The sequence below is a fragment of the Rhinolophus ferrumequinum genome, chromosome 14 (genome assembly GCF_004115265.2).
Source record: "Rhinolophus ferrumequinum isolate MPI-CBG mRhiFer1 chromosome 14, mRhiFer1_v1.p, whole genome shotgun sequence".
NCBI lineage: Eukaryota > Metazoa > Chordata > Mammalia > Chiroptera > Rhinolophidae > Rhinolophus > Rhinolophus ferrumequinum.
Genome location: NC_046297.1, coordinates 73,000,851 through 73,019,364, shown reverse-complemented (window position 1 = coordinate 73,019,364; position 18,514 = coordinate 73,000,851). Strand labels below are relative to the sequence as shown.

At 63.1% G+C, this 18,514-nt stretch overlaps 1 protein-coding gene across 5 annotated transcripts in view; it reads right to left on the bottom strand.

The window, feature by feature from the left end:
* Positions 1-318: 318 nt before the first annotated feature.
* Positions 319-18,514, bottom strand: part of MROH1 (maestro heat like repeat family member 1) — a 50,027-nt gene continuing 31,831 nt past the window's right edge. For 4 of the 5 annotated variants that reach the window (XM_033126209.1, XM_033126211.1, XM_033126213.1 and 1 more), the window contains 20 exons: positions 17,767-17,889; positions 17,466-17,545; positions 17,244-17,355; positions 17,040-17,135; positions 16,298-16,402; positions 14,232-14,367; positions 14,022-14,134; positions 12,943-13,095; positions 9,004-9,158; positions 6,223-6,388; positions 5,581-5,777; positions 3,244-3,381; positions 2,804-2,918; positions 2,211-2,357; positions 1,850-2,038; positions 1,379-1,534; positions 1,167-1,301; positions 976-1,078; positions 826-891; positions 319-414 (listed from right to left, as the gene is read on the bottom strand). In XM_033126209.1, coding sequence (XP_032982100.1) covers positions 329-414; positions 826-891; positions 976-1,078; positions 1,167-1,301; positions 1,379-1,534; positions 1,850-2,038; positions 2,211-2,357; positions 2,804-2,918; positions 3,244-3,381; positions 5,581-5,777; positions 6,223-6,388; positions 9,004-9,158; positions 12,943-13,095; positions 14,022-14,134; positions 14,232-14,367; positions 16,298-16,402; positions 17,040-17,135; positions 17,244-17,355; positions 17,466-17,545; positions 17,767-17,889 — 2,571 coding nt within the window. In that variant the 3' untranslated portion in view covers positions 319-328. The remainder of the gene's footprint in view (positions 415-825; positions 892-975; positions 1,079-1,166; positions 1,302-1,378; positions 1,535-1,849; positions 2,039-2,210; positions 2,358-2,803; positions 2,919-3,243; positions 3,382-5,580; positions 5,778-6,222; positions 6,389-9,003; positions 9,159-12,942; positions 13,096-14,021; positions 14,135-14,231; positions 14,368-16,297; positions 16,403-17,039; positions 17,136-17,243; positions 17,356-17,465; positions 17,546-17,766; positions 17,890-18,514) is intronic. The other variant, XM_033126212.1, reaches the window with a different exon arrangement.

Here is an 18,514-nt window from a genome sequence, read left to right as displayed (position 1 = left end):
GACTGGTGGTGTGACCTTCCTGAAGTGGGGTTCCTCACAGGCTACCCCCCACACCTCACTCAATCTTCCCAATGTGTGTGTGTGTGGGGGGGGGGTTGACCAGCTGACCTGTCCCACAAGGCAAGGCCTGTCAATTGCACCCCCAGGTCACCTGAGCAGCGAGTGGCTTTATTGGAAGCAAAGTTGGGTCACAGACTTGCTCCTCCCTGCGTGGTCTCCAGCAGCTTCCTGGAGGCAGCCAGGCCCTCGGTCCCCTGCAGGGGGCCCAGGCAGCTCCGTGGGCCGCGAGGCCAGACCCGGGGCTGGTACTGCGCCTCCTGTGGGAGCCTCAGGCGAACTTCACCAGGCGGCCCAGGGTCTCGGCAGCTTTCATGCGGACAGCGGGGGCTGGGTCCTTGAGCAGGAGCTGGAGAGCTGGGGGACAAGCAGCTGCTGCGGGCACCTCCCTGGCCCCTCCCACAAACGGGCTAGGGTTGGCTCCACCCCCTTCCTGGCGCAAGGAACCCAGGGGCCAGGACCCCACGGTGCACACCCCGCCCTGTGCGTGGGGCCTGCCGCCCGCCCAAGGCAGGCCTCTGCCGGGAGGGCTCAGGAGCCAACGGAAAGATAGTTTTTCCTTTTTTAGTGTTTTTTAAGCTCTTTTGGAACGGTTAAGAAGTTTCCGTGAATTACTAGAGACGATGAGGTCACCAGTGACAGGGAAAAAATCCTTGAAATCCAGGAAAATCACTTAGTCCCCCTGGTGCCAACAGGGTCAGCCCACAGGAGCCCTGTGCAGACCGACAGGTGGGGGGGGGCCTCTGGGCTCTCGGGGTGGGGGCTCACCCGCAGTCAGATGCTCCAGGTCCACCTGTGGACGAAGCTCAGGCTCCACGTGCACCACCAGGAACCCTGCGGGCAGGGGTCAGGGTCAGGGTCGGGGAGGGGAGGGGGTGGAGGCCGCGGGGAGGGCACTCACCCGGGGAGGGCACTCACCCGTGAGCATGGGGGCGGCAGCGCGAACGTCCTCCCAGCAGCTCTTGAAGTAGAACAGGCTGGTGCTCACCAGGCGGCCCAGCAGGTCGGGGAAGTGACGCATCTGCAGGAGGGAGGGAGGCCGCCAGCCATGACGGCCAAGGTGCACACACCCCTGGCCCCGCCCCGCCGGCTCCGCCCCGCCCCCTCACCAGGTGCTTGCACGTGGTGTTGAGGAACTCGCCGAAGTGCAGGCCCCGGCCCTCCTGCAGGTGCTTCTGGAAGGCAGCCGTCAGCTCCTCACACTCCAGGTTGGGGCCGCACATGCGCAGGGCAAACTTGCAGGCCTGCGGGCCCACACTCAGTCCCGAGATGCTGGGTCCCGAACGCCCCCAGGCTTGCCCATTGCCCACTGGCTACTCACACTGGCCACAGGGGCGTGGGGGTCCCGCAGGTGCAGTAGTAGGGGTGCCAGCCCACCAACGACCTGCTCCACAAAGGCGTCCTCGCAGTCCCCGTGACAGGCCTTGTTGAGGTGCCCGAAGAGGCGGATGGACGCAGAACGGAACTCCATCTTCTCCTGGGGTGGGGGGCAGGTGTCACCCCACAGGGGCCTTCCCAGCCCTGCCCAACCGCCAGTGCCAGGCCCAGGCCCTTCCCTTGCCAGCCATCCTTGTGCCACGCACTCTGCCCCACCTGGCACAGTGAGGGGCAGGAAAAGATGGAGGCAGGGCAGCTGCCAGGCGAGCATAGGGGCCCCACCCCCACATACTGCAGGATCCATCTGCAGCTGGGGAGGGCACCGAGGTAACCCCAGCTCCTGGAGGGGAACAGGGTGGAGGGGAGACCTGCAGCTGAGGAGGAGGCAGGAGAGCCTGGCGGGTGGGGAGCCTACACTGTCGAAGAACGGCCGAATCCGGATGGCCACGTGCAGGAGCACCGGCCGCAGGTCGGCGGGCTCCACCAGGTCCAGCAGCTTCACGAGGCCCGCCATGGCCTCCAGGGCCACCAGGCTCTGCGGGTCGTCCCGGTCATCCAGCCCGCCGATCATGGATGTCAGGAGCTGGGGGCCGCGGGCCCGCACCTGGGGACGCCCTACACTCAGCTGTGTCCCAGGCCACCAAGCCCTGGTGCCTGTTACACGTTATACAACGACAGCCCCCCACCCCACCGGCTCTTCAGGCCACCTCCCCGCCCCCACACAGCATCCAGGTGTTCTGTCCGTCTCACGGTCAAGGCCCCAGGGGCTGGCTCACCTTATTGGGGGAGCCAGAGGCGACATTGGCCAAGCCACGCAGTGCCAGCCGCCGCACGCTAGCACACGTGTCCTTCTGCCGGGCCACCAAGTTGTCCAGCAGCGACTCCAGGAGCAGCAGGTCATTCACCACGTTGCTGCTGAGCAGCTGAAGGGAGAGGTGACCTGGCTGCCTGCTCCACTGGCCTCAGGGGCTGGCCCTCTGGCCAGCCCAGGCCACCACCTCAGACCTATAGTAGCACCTGCCCCCGACCCCTTTCCCCACCACGGCACTGCTAGGCAGCCCTGTCCCAGGCCACTGTGAGGGGTGCACGTTGCAAAGGCCCGCTGAGGGCCCTGTGGGCCGAGCTGGGCTCATGGACGCTGGTCCCCACAGCCCTGGCCTTGGGCAGGTTTTCAGCACTGTCGGTTCCTCAGGCCAGCACAGGCCGCACAGCCAAGGTCTCCCTCCCTTGGGCACAGAGCAGGGTGTCACAAGGCATACCCCAGGGGCCTCTACACCCACCCACACCAAGCACGGGTGGGGCAGGTCAGTGCCGACCTGAGGTGGTGCTTCTCCCCCGTGCCGGGCCCGTGTGCAGCTAGCAGCCCTACCTCGGCCAGGAAGGCTGTGGAGGTGACCCTCTGGATCTCGTACACGCTGCTGTGTGTGCTCACGAGCCCCTTCATCACCAGAGGCAGCCGGGGGCCTGCGAACTTCGCCATGGCACTGGGGAAGGAGGCCACAGGGTGCAAGGCCAGGGCTCTGGGCCAACCCCCCAGGGCCCACGGTGGGGGGCGGGTGCGGGTGGCCCCTGACGGAGCCTGTCCACCCAGCTGCCCGGCCCTGCAAGGCCGTGCTCCCTCAGGCCTGTGCCTCCTCTCCACCCCACAGCCGGGACTGGGTTGCCGTCATGGCCACCACTCCACACACAGGCAGAGTCCTGAGCCAGCCCTCAAGGCTGATGCACCGGCTCTCACGCTGGGCCCCTCCCACATGCCCCTGGGGGCCCTCCTTTGTGCCTTCCTGTGGGTCCTGGCCCACGGGTGCTTACCTGGCCAGCCGGGCCACACCCTCCTCGTGCCCCACTGACGTCCTGAGTGACTCCCAGCCTCGCTCCAGCTCCACACGCTGCACCACCTCCTCGCTGCCCCCTCGAACCAGGGCGAGCTGCAGAGCACCCACTGCAGAGCTGTGGGTACGTGGGGGTGGACTCAGTGTGGAGCGCTCCAGGCTGCCCGTGACATCCTGTGGGGAGCAGGCCCTTGCTCCCCTCCCCAACGCAGGGCACAACCCAGCAGCTGTGCACCCTCTGGTCTCAGGCAGGCTGTGAAGACTGCCCCCGATCCCCATGCCTGGCCCAGACCCTCACAAAGCCTGTTTTGTACCCCAAGTCTGTCTCCCATGTGCACAGCCCCACCCACCTGAGAACCCAGGGCCCTGTCCACTCCCACATACATAACATGGCCCCTATGCTCCGAGGCCAGATGGTAGCCAAGAGCTGGAGTGGCTGGCTAGGAAGTGTCCGGCTCTGTCCCCCAGATTGGCCAGTTGGGGGTGGCAGGGGTGGGCCTGAGCCTGCAGGAGGGCCCAGAGCCAGCCGGGCCTGGTGGGAGTTTAGTGTCTGCCCATCTCACTTGGACAGAACCCCAGCCCAGTCAGAAGCAGGGGCAGGACCCCACAGACCAGGGAGAGCAGTCGGCCCAAAGCCTGTCGCCCAGAGATAGCTTGGCAGGATCCTTGGAACCATGCAGGGAGGGCTGTGGGCCCCATGCCGACCTCTGCCCTGCACTGGGTCACCCGGCCTGCCGACATACGTGTCCACGAGACCCGAGGGCGGCCGCCCACCCACGGGGCAAGCAAATTTGACCAGCCTCCCGGCAGCAACTACAGTGCAAGTGTCCACGGCCACCTCCTGCTAGGCCAGACTGGCAACGCTTCCCATGACTGGGACGGTGGTGTTGCTGGCTGCGGTGGGAGTGGGGGGCACGGGGGACAGGCCTTGCTGGCCACACAATGGGGCCTCACACGTGAATCTGGGGACAAGCTTGTTTAGGTCCCCGAGACCGGTCCTGTGAGATTTCCCAGCCAGCCCTCACAGACGCGAGGGCCTGGGCAGGGGGCAGCCAGAGCTGAGGAGACCCAGAGGTCTCGGTGGTCCAGGGGGCAGATGCTGGTGGCCTCCCCATCCCCATGGTCACCTTTGGGTAGCATGACAACCATGGGGATGTCAGCAAGGGGTGTCGCGCACCTGCCCACAACTGGACAGGCCAGCGAGCCCTCCCTGAGCACCCCAGGCCAGGCCCCTCTGCAGCCCCCTCCCAGAGGAAATGCTAGAAGGTGACTCTCCCTGTCCCAAGAGCCTCGAGACCAGTGCAGGGCTGGTCACTGGGGAGGGCTGCTGTCCCCGGTGGTGGGGCAGCTCACGCTGACTGTAGGTTCAGAGGGAACCACTGTGGTCACTGGTCAGATGCCCACAGTGCACCCCGAGGGGTCGTCCACAGGGCCACAGCAAGTCCTGGCAGTGCGTGTCCCCTGCCCCAGGCCTGAAGACGCCACTTGGCCCAGAGGCCACGCTCAGGCTGACCGGTGACTGGGGCCGTTCTCGGCAGCAGCAGACCTGAAGTGTTGAGGCGCCCGTCTGGCCCGAGAATGTGAACAATTTTGGTGCGGGTGCCTCCCTTGCCTGCCTGCCTGCTGCCCAGAATTTCTGTGGATGTGGCATTTGCAAGGGTCTGACTTGCTGGCGGACAGCCTCCGTCAGAGCCAAGCCCTGTGGCTGGCTCTGCATGAGTCCCAGCTCAGGGGTGGCAGTCAGGGGCCCCTGGTGAGGGTGTGAGGCCTGCAGCCCCCACGGCTCACGGGCCATGGAGCAGTCCCTGTGTGCCAGGCTAGGGCTAGCCAGGCCAGTGTCCTCTGGCCCGTTCACATTTTCCACTTGGTCTGCGCAGGGCTGGGCAGGCCCTGGCGCACAGCCTCAGCTCGAGTTTACGAGCTGGTCCTGTGGAGGAACAGCCCTGCAGTGGGGGCGGGGTAAACTGACACTGTCCCCGTGTCCCCGCCAAGGGACACATCCCATCCCAGACAACTGGGATGGATGGGGAGGTGACCCGGGCTCACTGTTACTCAGGCTCCGGTGGCCCTGAGCTGTCAGCTTCCTCTGCTCACCCTGTGGCCCCAGGTGGCTGTTTGGAGCTCTGAGGTGCCACTGTGGTGGGCCCAGTATGGCCCCAGCGCCCAGGACAGGCAGGCAGACACCCAGGTTGCTGAGGTTCCGTGCCCTGGCGTGTCGCGGTTTCCTGCCGGGACCCAGGGCCCACTTGGCAGAGACCATAGGACCCCAGAGTCTAATGGGAGCACACGTTGTGGGCAGGAGGCGGGCAGCCATTACCTGCAGGGCTCAAGGGTCCTGGAGGCCAGGCCCGAGCCGGTGGCCCTCCGCTCCTTGGCCTGTAGGCTGCGGGGCAGGTGGACGCCCAGGGTGCAGCCGACACGTAGCAGCAGTGCCACAAACAGCTGGGGGTACAGCTCCAGCACGGCAGGCGCAGACGCCGGAACAGACATGACCTCGGACAGCGCACAGGTGGCCTAGGGACAGGGGCCACCTCAGGCTTACCCTCCCTCTGGGGCCGTTTCTGAGGCCAGCCACCGCGAAGGCTGCGCCCCGCTTCCCAGGACCCCAACCAGCCCACACCCCCTCAGCGTGCACCCCATGCTCTTGGAGGTCTTCCTTCGGGGGGGTGGCGCAGGGGACTCGAGGCAGGCATGGGTGTGTGCCACCTGGGGACGGCCCTGACCGTCTGTTCTTGGCTCCTTAGCAGGAGGAGGAGGGAGCCTCCCAGCTGCCTCACTGCTGACAGCCTTGCCAAGCCGGGTTTATTTGTTTTCCGCGGATGAAACAGCAAGGTCTCCCTTGGGGACTGACACACCTGCAGGCCTTTACAAGGCTGGGCCCCACGGCAGAGTCTGCTGCCAGGTGCCTGGGGGGTCCTCCCCCAAGGGGAGAAGGGACAGTGGGGCGGACATCACTCACCGCGAGGGGCAGCAGCGTGGCCACGCGGTCGGGGGAGCTGCTCAGCAGGAAGGCCCGGCTCTCCTTGAACGGGACGTCCCTACTCATCTTCTGCAGGAGGAGCCCCAGGACTTGCGCGGGGAGGTCGGGCTCTGAGGCCAGCGCCCGCCACAGGGTGCAGGTGTGGCTAGAGGCGGGCGGGAGGGTGGTCACCTCGAGGCCACTGCCGGCCCCGGCTCCACGCTCCACCTGCCCACCAGACACAGCTCCAGCGGGAAACGGTGCCCTGACCTCAGACCTAAACTCACCCCTACCTGACCCCAGGGTCCGTGACAGGCCTGGTGGTGGGCACAGCTGGCCACGGCAGGGACAGAGGCCATGGCCAGTACAGAGGGCCTGAGTTGGGGTGGTGGGAGGGGACCCTGGTGCTGCTGAAAGCACTAACGAGGATTTTTCCGGGCGGCCTCAGGGGCACCACAAACGCATCTTCCAGAGCAGTGAGCTGTAGCAGAGACCAGACACACAGGGCACGGGCCGGTGAGTGAGAAGCTGTGGACACGGCCTGCAGACATCGTGCACAGACAGTAGGAGTGGCTGTGCTGTTTTAATGTGTGTGCAGGGAGGAGGGACACACTTCAGATGTCTAACAACCAGAAACCCTGAAAACAGAGCCAATGTGAACGAGACCCTGCAGCTCTTTAGAAATGTGGGGTCCCACTGCACTTGGTGGACGTATGTGGCACCAGCCTGGACACAGCAGAAGAGACAGTGAACTGGAAGGTCGATGGAGGGAAGCACGCGGCACAGGCAGCGACCACGTTCCGTTCAGAACTAAGCCAGACATGGGGGATGGACGAGAAGGTCCAACAGGCGCCGACTGGTGTCCCCGAAGCACGGAACAGAGTCCAAAAAGAAAAAGCTCAGAACTGGTGACAGATGCTCAGACTCGAGAAGCCTGGCAGCTACCAGGAGAAGGAAAGAAGGAAGCCCGGGGGCCCCACCTGGGAAGCGCAAAACGCCAGCAGCAGGGGGACCCTCGTGCTCAGGGGAGAAACGCAAGTGTGCGTCCTTCACGAGGAGAGCGCCAGCGAGACACGGCAGCCATGAAGGACACGTCGCCTGACACACGGAAAGAAGATCCTCGCAAACGTGGAATTCAGACTCTACGAAAGTCATAGCCAAGGATGGCCAAATAAACAAATAAACGTCTTCAGAGGATGTGGTGCGTCTGCCAGCAGCCGGCCTCGGCTACAACATTCAGGGGGACGTGCATTGAGCAGGAGGCACGAGGGAGACCAAGCGGCCAAAGGGGCACAAAGCCTGGGTGGCCACGTGCACAGCCATGCACGACCACAGGACGGCACAGACACGGGCGGCGGGGCCCATCGCCCGACCAGGGTGGCCACACACCCCGAGGGAACAGTGGGTGCCGATGAAACGACTCCGGGACACGAACGTGGATTTCGCACCAGGAGATGGTCTTTAGACTTTTCCCAGTCACTGGGAAGGGGAAAACCCATTCCCGGCTCACAGGCTGTCCAGAAACCGGTGGCGTGGGCCAGTTGCCCCTCAGTGGACAACGGTGTGGAGCCCCAGGCACACCAGCCGGCAGGAAGACAGCATGCAGCCTATGGTGTGACAGATGGCCCCGCGGGGCTCTATCGACACTGAGTTCAGCAGCAGGAAGACACACCTGCGATGACAGTGTGACCCTCAGGGCGTGTCCTCCGAGGGGCGGGGAGGCACACACGGCCTGGACCTCCTGCAGGCAGTGGCCTGTGGGCCTGGGACGCCACAGGGACCACTGACCATGTGTGGGCTCCTCTGTGTGAGTGACGCCCCCACGAACAGTGGAGCAAAGAAGTGAATGGACAGCAAAGCGTCAGATGCGGGCGACACGGCCGCAGACTGAGTGAGCACGGGACCCAGGGACGCCGGGCGGTGACAGAGCTGGCCCGACACAGAAACCAGGGGCGCAGAGGGCACATCCTAGGAGGACATGTGGACATTTTAGGACAACCACTAAAAAAACAGAAGCAGTGTTTGACTTCCGAAGTAACTGAATGGAAAAATGAAATTATAAAAAAGACCCTGTCAATCTTAGAGATGAGAAAGGAGATGAAGAAAGGTGACACAGAAAACAAAACAAAACTGGATTCAAACCCAATGACATCATCAACAAAAGGCGGTATTTCCTCAAACACTAGGACACTGACAGGATGGTGTAGAGGACACCAGGCAAACGGTCACCAGAGGCACCTCCGTGCACACGGCCTGGCTGGAGAACAGAGGTGCGCCATGTGCCACACCGGACATGGCGCCTACGTGACAGTGGGGCCCACGGGAGGCACATTTGGGCTGTGGGTCACAGGCTGCCTCTACCCACAATGGGGACAGCCAAGAAAAGCAGCACCAGCAGGTTCTGTAACCACGGGAACTTGGACGGTGAGGTGACCCGAGGTGGCTGCAGGGGACAGGCAGTACGGGGGCACTGATGGGGGCTCAGGAGCTGGGAGTGAGAGTGGGAGGACACACTGGTGTATGGGGGACATGGGAACCTTCCTGGCTCGAATGGAGGGCCAGGCCCCGGGGGTCTGCTCTCAGACGATGGGGGGACCCTGCAGGGGACAGGCCCAGGGAAGTAAGTGGACGGCAGAGCCCAGGAAAGCGCACCCAGGGCACCCACAGAGACTTGGAGCCTGCAGAGGGTGGGTTACAGGGACCTTCCCCAGAGGAAGGTGGGCTGGGGGGCTGGGCAGGAGGAAGCCCCATCCACCCCGCAGGCTGGTGGGCACCCAGTACCTGTCAAAGGGCAGGGGGCTGCCCAGGAGGCTGGACACCACGGCCTCGCAGTGCTGGGTCGCCAGGAGGCACACGCTGTGCTGAGCAGCCCGCAGCACGTGCTCCTCTGGAGTCTCCTGCAGCTTGGAGCGCAGCACGCTCACGATCTCGGGCACCTGCGGGCGGTGGGCATGGCACTCAGGCTGGAAGCAGGGGCACCAGGGGCAGTCCCAGCACACACGACCAGAGCACGGGGCTGTAGGGTGGGGTGACCCAGGAGCTGCAGAGCCCCTGGGTGCCAGCCGGGCACAGGTGCAAAGGGGGCAGCCTAGGGCCCTCTGGTCTGTGGGCAGCACTGAAGTCAACAGACCCAACAGTGCCTTGAGCCCCAGGCAGGGTGGCCCTTCCAACAGCCTGCACCTGCTGCCCACGCCTGCCTGGCCCGGCCCCCTGACGAGACCGGTGCCCACTGCTGCCACACTAAACCGCCCTCTGCTCCTGCTGAAGGCACTGGCAGTGAGGAGAGCTGAGCTCGGGCCGACCCCATCCTGCTTTTCAGTCGGCCAGTGTGGTCACCTTCGCGGACAGGCCGAAGAGGATCTTCCCGTCCACGTTCACTGCTGACCCAGGTGGTGAGGGGCAGCAGGCCCCTGAAGCCATCGGGGTGACTGCGAGTGGACGCCTGGCACTAGTGTCAGTCACGTCCACACTTGTGTGTCGCTGGGCTCTCCCACCCTCCTGCATTAACGTTACCAAGACCAGCACTTTCAGACGCCCCCCCAGGTGGGCCTTTGAGTGTGCGGGGACAGGGCCACTCGGGGTCCCCACGCCTGCCTCCGCTCTCTGCGCACCTGCTCTCCCCTCCCACCTCACGTTGCTGCTTTGGACGGCGGCTCTTTCCCCGCAACCCGTCTTGTCAGAGGTGCTCCTAACTCTTCCAGGGTGCCCCCACCTTCTCTAGCATCTTCTCTGCCTTTGTGCATTTTTTCAACAGGACCCACTGGTGTGTGTCAGCCGCCTGGACCTGTGATGGCAGCGTCCTGGCCCTCAGGTGTGGAGGGCTCTCGGCTGGCGTCCGCACCAGGGTCCCTCGGCCTGCGTCCTCTGCCTCCCGCGCTGCTCAGGCTCACCTCTCCCAGCCCCGCACCCAGGCCTGGGATCCTTGTGCACAGCAGGGCATGACCCACAGGCCCTCGCACCCACGGCCGTGGGACCACCATCATCCTCATAGTTCCACGCCCTCTGGCAGTCACCACCCCCCCAGCTCTGCCCAGGGATTTGTCCATTCTGGACATCTCATGGGAATGGAGTCACATGAGGTGGCTTTTCGTCTGAGATCTTTCAGTCTGCACAAAGGCTGTCAAGGCCGAGCCACGTGTACGGGCAGCGTGTACGGGCAGCGTGTATGGGCAGGGCACACCTGTCACCCCTTTATTAATTGACCGACACAGAGGCTGTGTGCAGTACTGAGCAGTGTGTGGCCACGCAGTCATTTCTCTCAAGCCCACACCTGGCAGCAGAATGGTGGGTCGTGTGCTCGCTGTTTAGCGTCCCCACCCCCACTTGTTGTCAGTGGCCGCCCTGCCCGGTCCCTTGGGCCCGCAGACAGCCCTTCTCCCAGCTGCTGACACAGCTGAGGTGAGGAGTCTGCCGGGTGGGCTCCCATTTGCCCTCTGCACTCGGCTCTATGTCACCATCATGGCATATGGGAGGGAGGGCGGGCTCAGTCTGGTCACATGTCCCCTGATGGGACCACATTTTCTGATATGACGTCAGAGAAATTTAAAGTCCAACAGTGACCAGGCGTCCCCAGGCCAAGGTCTCCCAGGGCAGGAAAGAAAAGGCCCATCATGACCCGTGCGGTACAAGATGCTACTCTTCCACGTCACACTTGAGACGGAGGTGGCATGTCACCAGACATGCTCAAAGTCTGAACCTGTGAGTCAGGAGCACCGCTCCCCTGGGTGGGGCGCCGAACACTGAGCCCCTGAGCTGAGAGCACACAGCTCGGCAGCTTCTCCCGAGAGCCAGCAGCTGACTCGGTATGTCGGGCCCATGGAGAGGCGCCCCCACCTTACCCAGAGGGGTAGGTACCCAAAGCCATAAAACTGCTAGAAGAAAACGGGGAAAGCTTCCAGGTATTGGATTTGGCAATTGTTTCTTAGATATGACACCAAAAGCACAGGCAACAAAAGCAAAAAAAGACATTTGGGAGTACATCAAACTTAAAAGCTTTTATGCATCAAAGGACACAATCAACAGAGTGAAAAGGCGAGCCACAGAACGGGAAAAAGTGTTTGCAAATCATATACGTGCTAAGGGGTTAATATCCAGAATATCTAAAGAGCTCCTACAAGCCAACGACAAAAAATCCACACACCGGACTTAGAGATGGGCAGGGGGCCTGAACAGACATTTCTCCAAAGATGACAGACGGGCAACAAGCCATTGAGGACATGCTCAACGTCACGGGCCACGAGGGAAACACAAGTGAAAACCAGTATGAGAAGCCACCGTGCACCCACGAACAAAACGGGGAACAGCAGTGCTGGCGAGGACGTGGGGAAATGGGACCCTCGTGCCCTGTTGGTGGGAATGCAAACTGGTGCAGCCACTGTGGAAAACAGTATGGAGGTTCCTCAGAAAATTAGAAACAGAGCTGCCACTTGATCCTGCGATGCCACTTCTGGGTATGTGCCCAAGAGAACAGACAGGGTCTCAAACAGATATTTACACACCACGTTCACAGCAATCTGATTCCCAACAGCCAGGAGACAGAAGCGGCCCAGTGTCCACTGACGGCTGATGGATAAACGATATGTGTGTGCACACACACCGGCACCGCCAGCGGCCACCTCCAGGCCGGTCCGTCCCCAGCCCCAGCACAGAGCCACTGTTCCCACCACTCAAATCCGACACGGGAGCCGCACTGAATGCAAAATGAAATCCAAGCCTTTGTCCAGCAAATGCCAGCTCTCAGGCTGTGTGGTCTTCCCCTCCTCCTGCCACACTTCCCTCGCAGGCCCTGAGTGCCAACGCCTCCGCACCCAGCCTGCGAGGGCACCATCCCTCTCCCGTGGCCTGTGTGCCGATGCTCCCTCAGCAAGTTCCCGCTCGTCCCTCCCTGACAAGACAGCTGCACACCCAATGGAAAACTTGTGTCCTGCACATCAGTGAGAAAAGCACAGACATCCCGGAAGACTGGTGTCCCCACAAAAGACAGCGGCCCAGCAGCCAAGAAACGTGTGTACAAACGTGCAGCCACCACAGAAACCAAACTAAACGAATGCGAAGCCATCACACACACACCAGAAGGGAGCCCTGGCGTGCGTTCTGGTCACCTGAGCCAGGGAGCCTCAGACCTGCAGACTGAGCTCAGGGACGTGCACTCGGCTGGCGCTTCACACGCGGCGGACAGAGTTGTGCCCGGGCACGTTTGGGAACGATGGGGACAGTCACCTGAGCGCACGCTGTAGATGCACAGCTGGTAGGTGGCAAGAGTGGGCAGCACCTGAGGGTCCTCTGTGGGGCCAGCCGCTGCGGGAACCTCTGCGCTGGCACCTGGCGACCCTCAGGCCTGCATCCTCACCAGCTAAGGGAACCTCCCCCAACCCACCCCCAGCTCCATGCGCCTCAGCTTCTGCATTTTTTCCTCTTCTTCCCTTACTTTCTGAGCAGTTACTTTTGCCAATTTCTAACCTCTGTCTTCAAACAGAAGAGAAAGGTTTGTCCCGATTAGGCCCCCTGGGAAAGGGGGCAGAGCGGTGAGGGTCAAATCTTGCAGAGCAGGGGAGCGTAGGCGGGAGCCCCAATTCACCCAGCCCCGACCCACATGCCTAGGGCACCCAGGCCCCTCTGCACCAACACCTCGCCCACACCACACCCGCCACTCCCCTACCTAGTCCTCCCGACCCCACCCACAGGTCTGGCCACGCCCACGCCACGCCCCGTCGGCCTCACCTTCTCCAGGAGCAAGTTGCCGCGCTCCTTCAGCAAGCAGTTGATGATGACGGTAGCCGCTCGGGAGCAGTTCTTGTCGGGGTCTCCCAGGCTCTCAAACAAGGTGAGCAAGAGGCTGATGAGCTGATCTGGCGGGAGGCGCTTCGCAATTATCTAGGAGAACAGTCGTGTCGGAACAGAGGGTTTCAGGGCATAGCGTCTGGGGGGTGGGCCCACACCACTCCACCTGCGTCCCTCGTCCAGCCTCCCCACGGCCTGCCTGGCCCTGCGCCTCAGGAGCTCCTGGGGGTGCCCCGGCGCGGTGGCCCCCTCGCCCCTACTGGAGCCTGGCTAGGTCCCAGATGCAGCCTGAGGGCAGCTGCAGGGCAGGGTCAGGGCACCCTTCTGACTCCTCCTGACCGTAGGGTGGGCTGGGGGTAGCCCTGACGTGCAGCTACTCTGGAACTCTCTAAAATACAGATGGCTGCATGCCGCACCCTGGATGACCCAGGCACAGGCCCACAGGCCCCGCAGCAGCCCTGCAACGGGCGCCTTTCCTTCTCCCCCAGCACAGCAGAGCAGGGGACGCTGAAGCACACAGCACAGAGCAAAACACCTCACTGTGTACAAAGACGATGGAGAAGCACAGACGTGGTGAGCAGCCCTGCAGCCTGACCCCAGGCACAAAGCCGCTGCTGTGCCTGCACCCCCCTCCTCCAAAAGGGCCCTGCTGACCCCCTCCCCCTGCTGCAGGAGAGAAAGCTCCGGACACCTGCGGGCTGCTCCCAACACCAAATGGAGTAACAGCACTGCCCTGGCCCTGGCATGGGGGCCCCCAAGGAGGGCTGGGCAGCTTTCTCAGCCCCTTGGAGCTAGGAGCCAGGTCCTGCCCCCACCCTCCAGGCTGGGCCACAGTGGGTGGCCCCGGGAGTGTAGGATGTTGCAGAGGTGATGCCAGTCAGACAGGTACTTCTCTGAATGAAACTTGACTATGTGCCTCGTCCACGTTCCGAGTCCACTGGCCCCATGGGGCACCCCGTCTCAGCGCCTGCAGAGCCCACCAGAGGCCCTCCTCCCTCTGTGGACACTCCGGCACGTACCTGGGCTATGCTGTGGCAGGTATGGAAGAGGATGGCAGGGTCGGGGTGCACAAGGCCATCTTTGAGGGTGAGGAGCTGCTCGGCCACGTCGTCCCGGTAGTCCCGGGAGAAGCCTGCAGGCAGGAGGGAGCGTGGAGGAGGGCAGAGGACCACCTGAGGCGCAGGCTTTTCTCCTCACCCCTCCACACCTCTGCCTGGCTAGGGGCTCACCCTCGTAGCCCAGCTGGAGGTAGAGCAGGGAGTAGACGCAGCTCACGGCCTCCTGGCGGGTGGCAGGCCACAGATCCACACAGCGTGGGGAGAAGAGGCCGACGAGGAGACCCAGATTGTGGAAGGGCACCAGGGCCTGGAGGGGGGCAGAGAGGTGCTGTGGGGACACGGGGGCCGGGCGGGAGTGTGGCCGGGAGGGCCGCCCCCGCCATACAGCCCTGAGCCCTCCGTGGCCAGCAGCACCCCTGGCCAGGTCCTCCCCCTGCAGGGCGGCCCCTGCCACCGCAGTGTGGGCTCCACTCAGCTTAGCTCTGACCACACCCAGTCTACTGGGGTCCCTAAGTGGGGACCAAGGCCAGTAGGTATGTGCAGGCAAAGGGACGATCAGGAGACGAACGTGAGCCCTGCAGCAGCAGAGGGGGCAGGGCTCTGCTGACCCCCCAACCCTGTGGGAGGCCCTGCCCAGGAGGCACATGTCCGAGGCTCACAGCGCCCCATGACACCCCTTCGTCCTAACTGGGCCCAGTCACGTTTTTTCAGAGCCTTTTCTCCTCTCCTCAAATATGGAGCCTTCCCCACTCTGTTCGTAACAAACAGCCTTGCTTCCTACAGCCCTGGGCCTGGCGACGTCAGTTACCACCCCCCACCACACCCCTCGGTCTCCCCGTCCTCATCCTGGAGTCACCAGCGTGGGAACTGGGAGGAGGGGAGGCTGGAGGTTGGGAAAAGGACCGTGGGGACCCGCTGCTGCTCCTCTCAGCGAGGTCAGCTATCTGTCACGTCTCACAGAAAGAGCAACTCGAGTTGGACTGGGGTTCTGTGCAAACCAGGACACAAAAGAAGCTGCGTGGGCAAAAGCCCATCTACAGGTGTGCAGAGGCGAAACCATCGAGAGCCAGGAGGCAGATCTGGCCACATGAAGAACATGAACACCACGAGGAAAAGCCTGCAATCATCCTGACAGATGACAAAAAGGGCTCTGACAACAGCCTGCCTCTGTCCTGCTAAAAGTCCCGATTAAAACGAATCTGGGTGCTGTGGAACACGCCGAGAACCAACACTGCCTGCTCATCATCAAGCACCGCCCCACAGCGAGCCTCGCCCAAAGGCGGGGCCACCATCACTGCTCGTCGTGTTCTGGAAGTGCCGCACAAAGAAGGAACTACGATGCGGAAGTACTGAGGGGAAAACCAGAATCACCAGCGTTTATAAACGATTGATTGCCTATCTGAAAAGCAAAGGAAATTAGCGAAACTCGAAACTCTTGTTAGAAGTAACAAAGGAACCTTACGAAGTCCCCAGTTACTAAGTATCCAGACCCCCAGGCTTTCCCACGTGCCAACAACAGGAGTTAAATACAGCTGAAGAGAAAGTTCCCCTGATGGTGGTGGCAAGTCCCCCACCTGGGAAGCCTGGAGGCAGATGGAGAGACCGACCCATTGTCACAGTGTCATCATCACAACAGGAATGTTTTAGGGCTGTGTCAGATTTACCCGAAAGTCACCTGGGTGAGTGGCCTGTCACAAGCACGGCAATTCTGAAAAAGTGTAGCAGTGAGCTCCGAAGTCTCACCAAATATTAAAACGCACAACTGCCCATGGCTCGGGCCAGCCCTGCCTAGCCACTGCAGCTGCCCCCAGTATCCGCCTTCTCCACAAACTCCCCCACCGGCAAGTGTCGTTCTGCACCCCCCACCCCTCACATCTGTGCCCAAACTGTTGCTTCTGCCTCGAGTGCCCTCATTTTCTCCTCCTGTACCTGGTTCCCCATCACCCTTTCCCTCACTTGGGGACACAACACACATAGTCCCGGCTGACGCATGGGCACCCGAGGACACAGTGTCCGTCAGACAGGACTCCAAGTGGCCTGCACTGAGGACAATTCCTGGCCCTGCCACGTCCTACTCCATGTCTCCAGAAAGAGGACGAGCGAGACGGGAATGAGCACGGTGGCAGCCAGAAAGCCTGGCACATGCTCCGGCCGTGAGGACGCACACAGCAGTGCTCAACCAAGCACCCAGGAACAGAACGGGGGGCGGGGAAGAGGACGACGACGACAGGACTCACGCTGACGTGCAGGTGCTCCAGGAAAGACTGCAGGAGGCAGGCGCTCACACTCAGCGCCCGCACGCGCTCATGGCCCCGCGGAGACTTGATCCATGGGCTCAGGTGCTGGGGAGGAGGGGGCTTCACACAGGTGCCAGCTTGGGTGACAGCCCAGGAAGCAGGGTGCGAGGACCACTAGCAGGTCAGCGTCCCTGCCAGGCCATCCTTTTCGGCTTTGGGGGCCAGCAGGCCAGGTCAGAGCAGGCCACCCTGCACTCAGCTCTGCCCCATCCCTGTGCTGCTGGCTTGGCTCCGACACGGCCACTCCAGGTGGACCCAGAGCCTGGCCTGGAGGGGCAGGGTGTTCCTAGAAGGCGGTCGCCCCAGCCCAGCCCACTGCAGTGCTGAAAAGGGCAGGAAGGAACCGGCACGGCCACTGCCTGCCCATCCCGCTGTCTGGATGGCCCTAGACGGTCAGCTCACACCAGGGGCCCATGCTGGGCCTCTCCCTCCCAGCACCATTCAATGGAGCAAACACAAGGACAGGTCCCAAGTCCCCACCTGGGTCAGGGCCCACCCCATCCCATCTGCACACTTGCCCAAGCAGGGGGTGAGGGGGCGCTGCCCACCCACTCACAGACCCCCCAATACTTTCAGACAGCACCAAACTGCCCCTGTGTGGCCGCCTGCGGCAAGGAGGGCCTGGAGAAACCAAGGAAGGGTGGCTGCCGCGTGGGACCCTGGCGTGCACACCCGCTGATACCTCCACCATGGTCTGCAGGCCCTGGGGGGTCATGTTCCGCCGCAGGAGGCTCGTCAGCAAGTCCTCAAGGGCATGCATGGTGTCCGGGTACAGGGACTGGAAGGAGACGAGGCGCCGGCCCCACTGGTGAGCCCACGGCCCATAGCGGCCTTTCCTCTGCCTCCCCAGGGATGTGGCCGGCGGCGAGGGGCCCGCAGCGATTACCTCCTGGCTGCCATTCTCCCCCTCGTGCTCGGGCAGCACCGCCATGACGCTGTGCAGACAGCTGTGGATCATGTCCGTTCGCTCCTGCTCGTCCAGCGCAGGCTCCAGGGAGCTGAGCCGCAAGTTAAGGGCCAGCCCCCCAGCCCGCAGCGCCGCTCCCCCGAAGCACTGCGCACAGCCACCCCCACACGCAGCCGTGCCCCAGCCAGGAGGAAAGGATACACCAGGAAAGTGCAGGCGACCATGGCCTTCTTGCGAATGGGTGATCTCAGCGAGTCGGGGGGCTCGGCCTTGATGAACTCCTGAGGGAGGCAGCCGCGTGACTCAGCCCTTGGCGGAACTCCAGCTTCTCCCCACCAGCCTCCCATCAGGCCATGGCTCTGGGCCCACTCTGTGCCTCAACCCAAGTGGGCCTGGGGATGCTCGAGCACGCCGCCTCCCGGGTCCTCCTCAGGCCCATCTCCCTGTGTGCGTCCGTGCCCTCCAGCCGCCCTAGGACCCCCCCAGGCCCCACAGTACTCACCATCATCTGAGCCACCAGCTCCGCTTTCCGCGAGAAGTGGAAGGAGCTGGCCTGCGCGCTGCTACAGATGGCTTGGCAGACCATGCACACGCTCTGGACAAGGCACAGCTTCAGGGCTGGGTCCTGGAGGGACAGCGGGCTACAGGAGGCCACCAGTGCCACCCTTGCGTGGTTCTGCCCTGGGGTGGCAGCCACTGCCTCTTGGCCCACAGGGCTGCGCCCGGAATTGGTGGCTGCCCAAGGCATCAGAGGTCAGACCACGCGCCCTCTTCTCTCCTCAGACGGAAACACACTCCCTTCTGTTCTTAAGGGCTCCAGCCAGTCCTCCATCTCCAGGCAAAGCCACAGGGACCAATGCCAGGACCAATGCCTGGGCCTCCCTGCTGGGCCCAGGCCTGGGGTTCCCTGGATCATGGCCTTGGGCAGAGGACTGCAGGCAGACGGCGTGCTCTGTCCACCTGTGTCCCCAGCATCCCACAGTGTGGCTGGGAGGGTCCCCCAAAGTGGGAAGGGCAGGAAGCACACCCAAGAGGAGCCCAAGCAGAATGGGCCTGCCCCTGCCTGTCCCACCAACTTGGCCTCGGCGGGGCTGGGGAAGGGGGCGAGGGCAGCTGTCCTGGGGAAACGATGGTGCCGCTCCCCCACTCTAATGGCCTGGGGAAAAGGGACAGCTCACGGAACAGCCGCACCCCTAGCCAACCCCAGGAGACCAGAGGGTCTGTTCTTCAAGAGGAGGGCCCGACGGCCC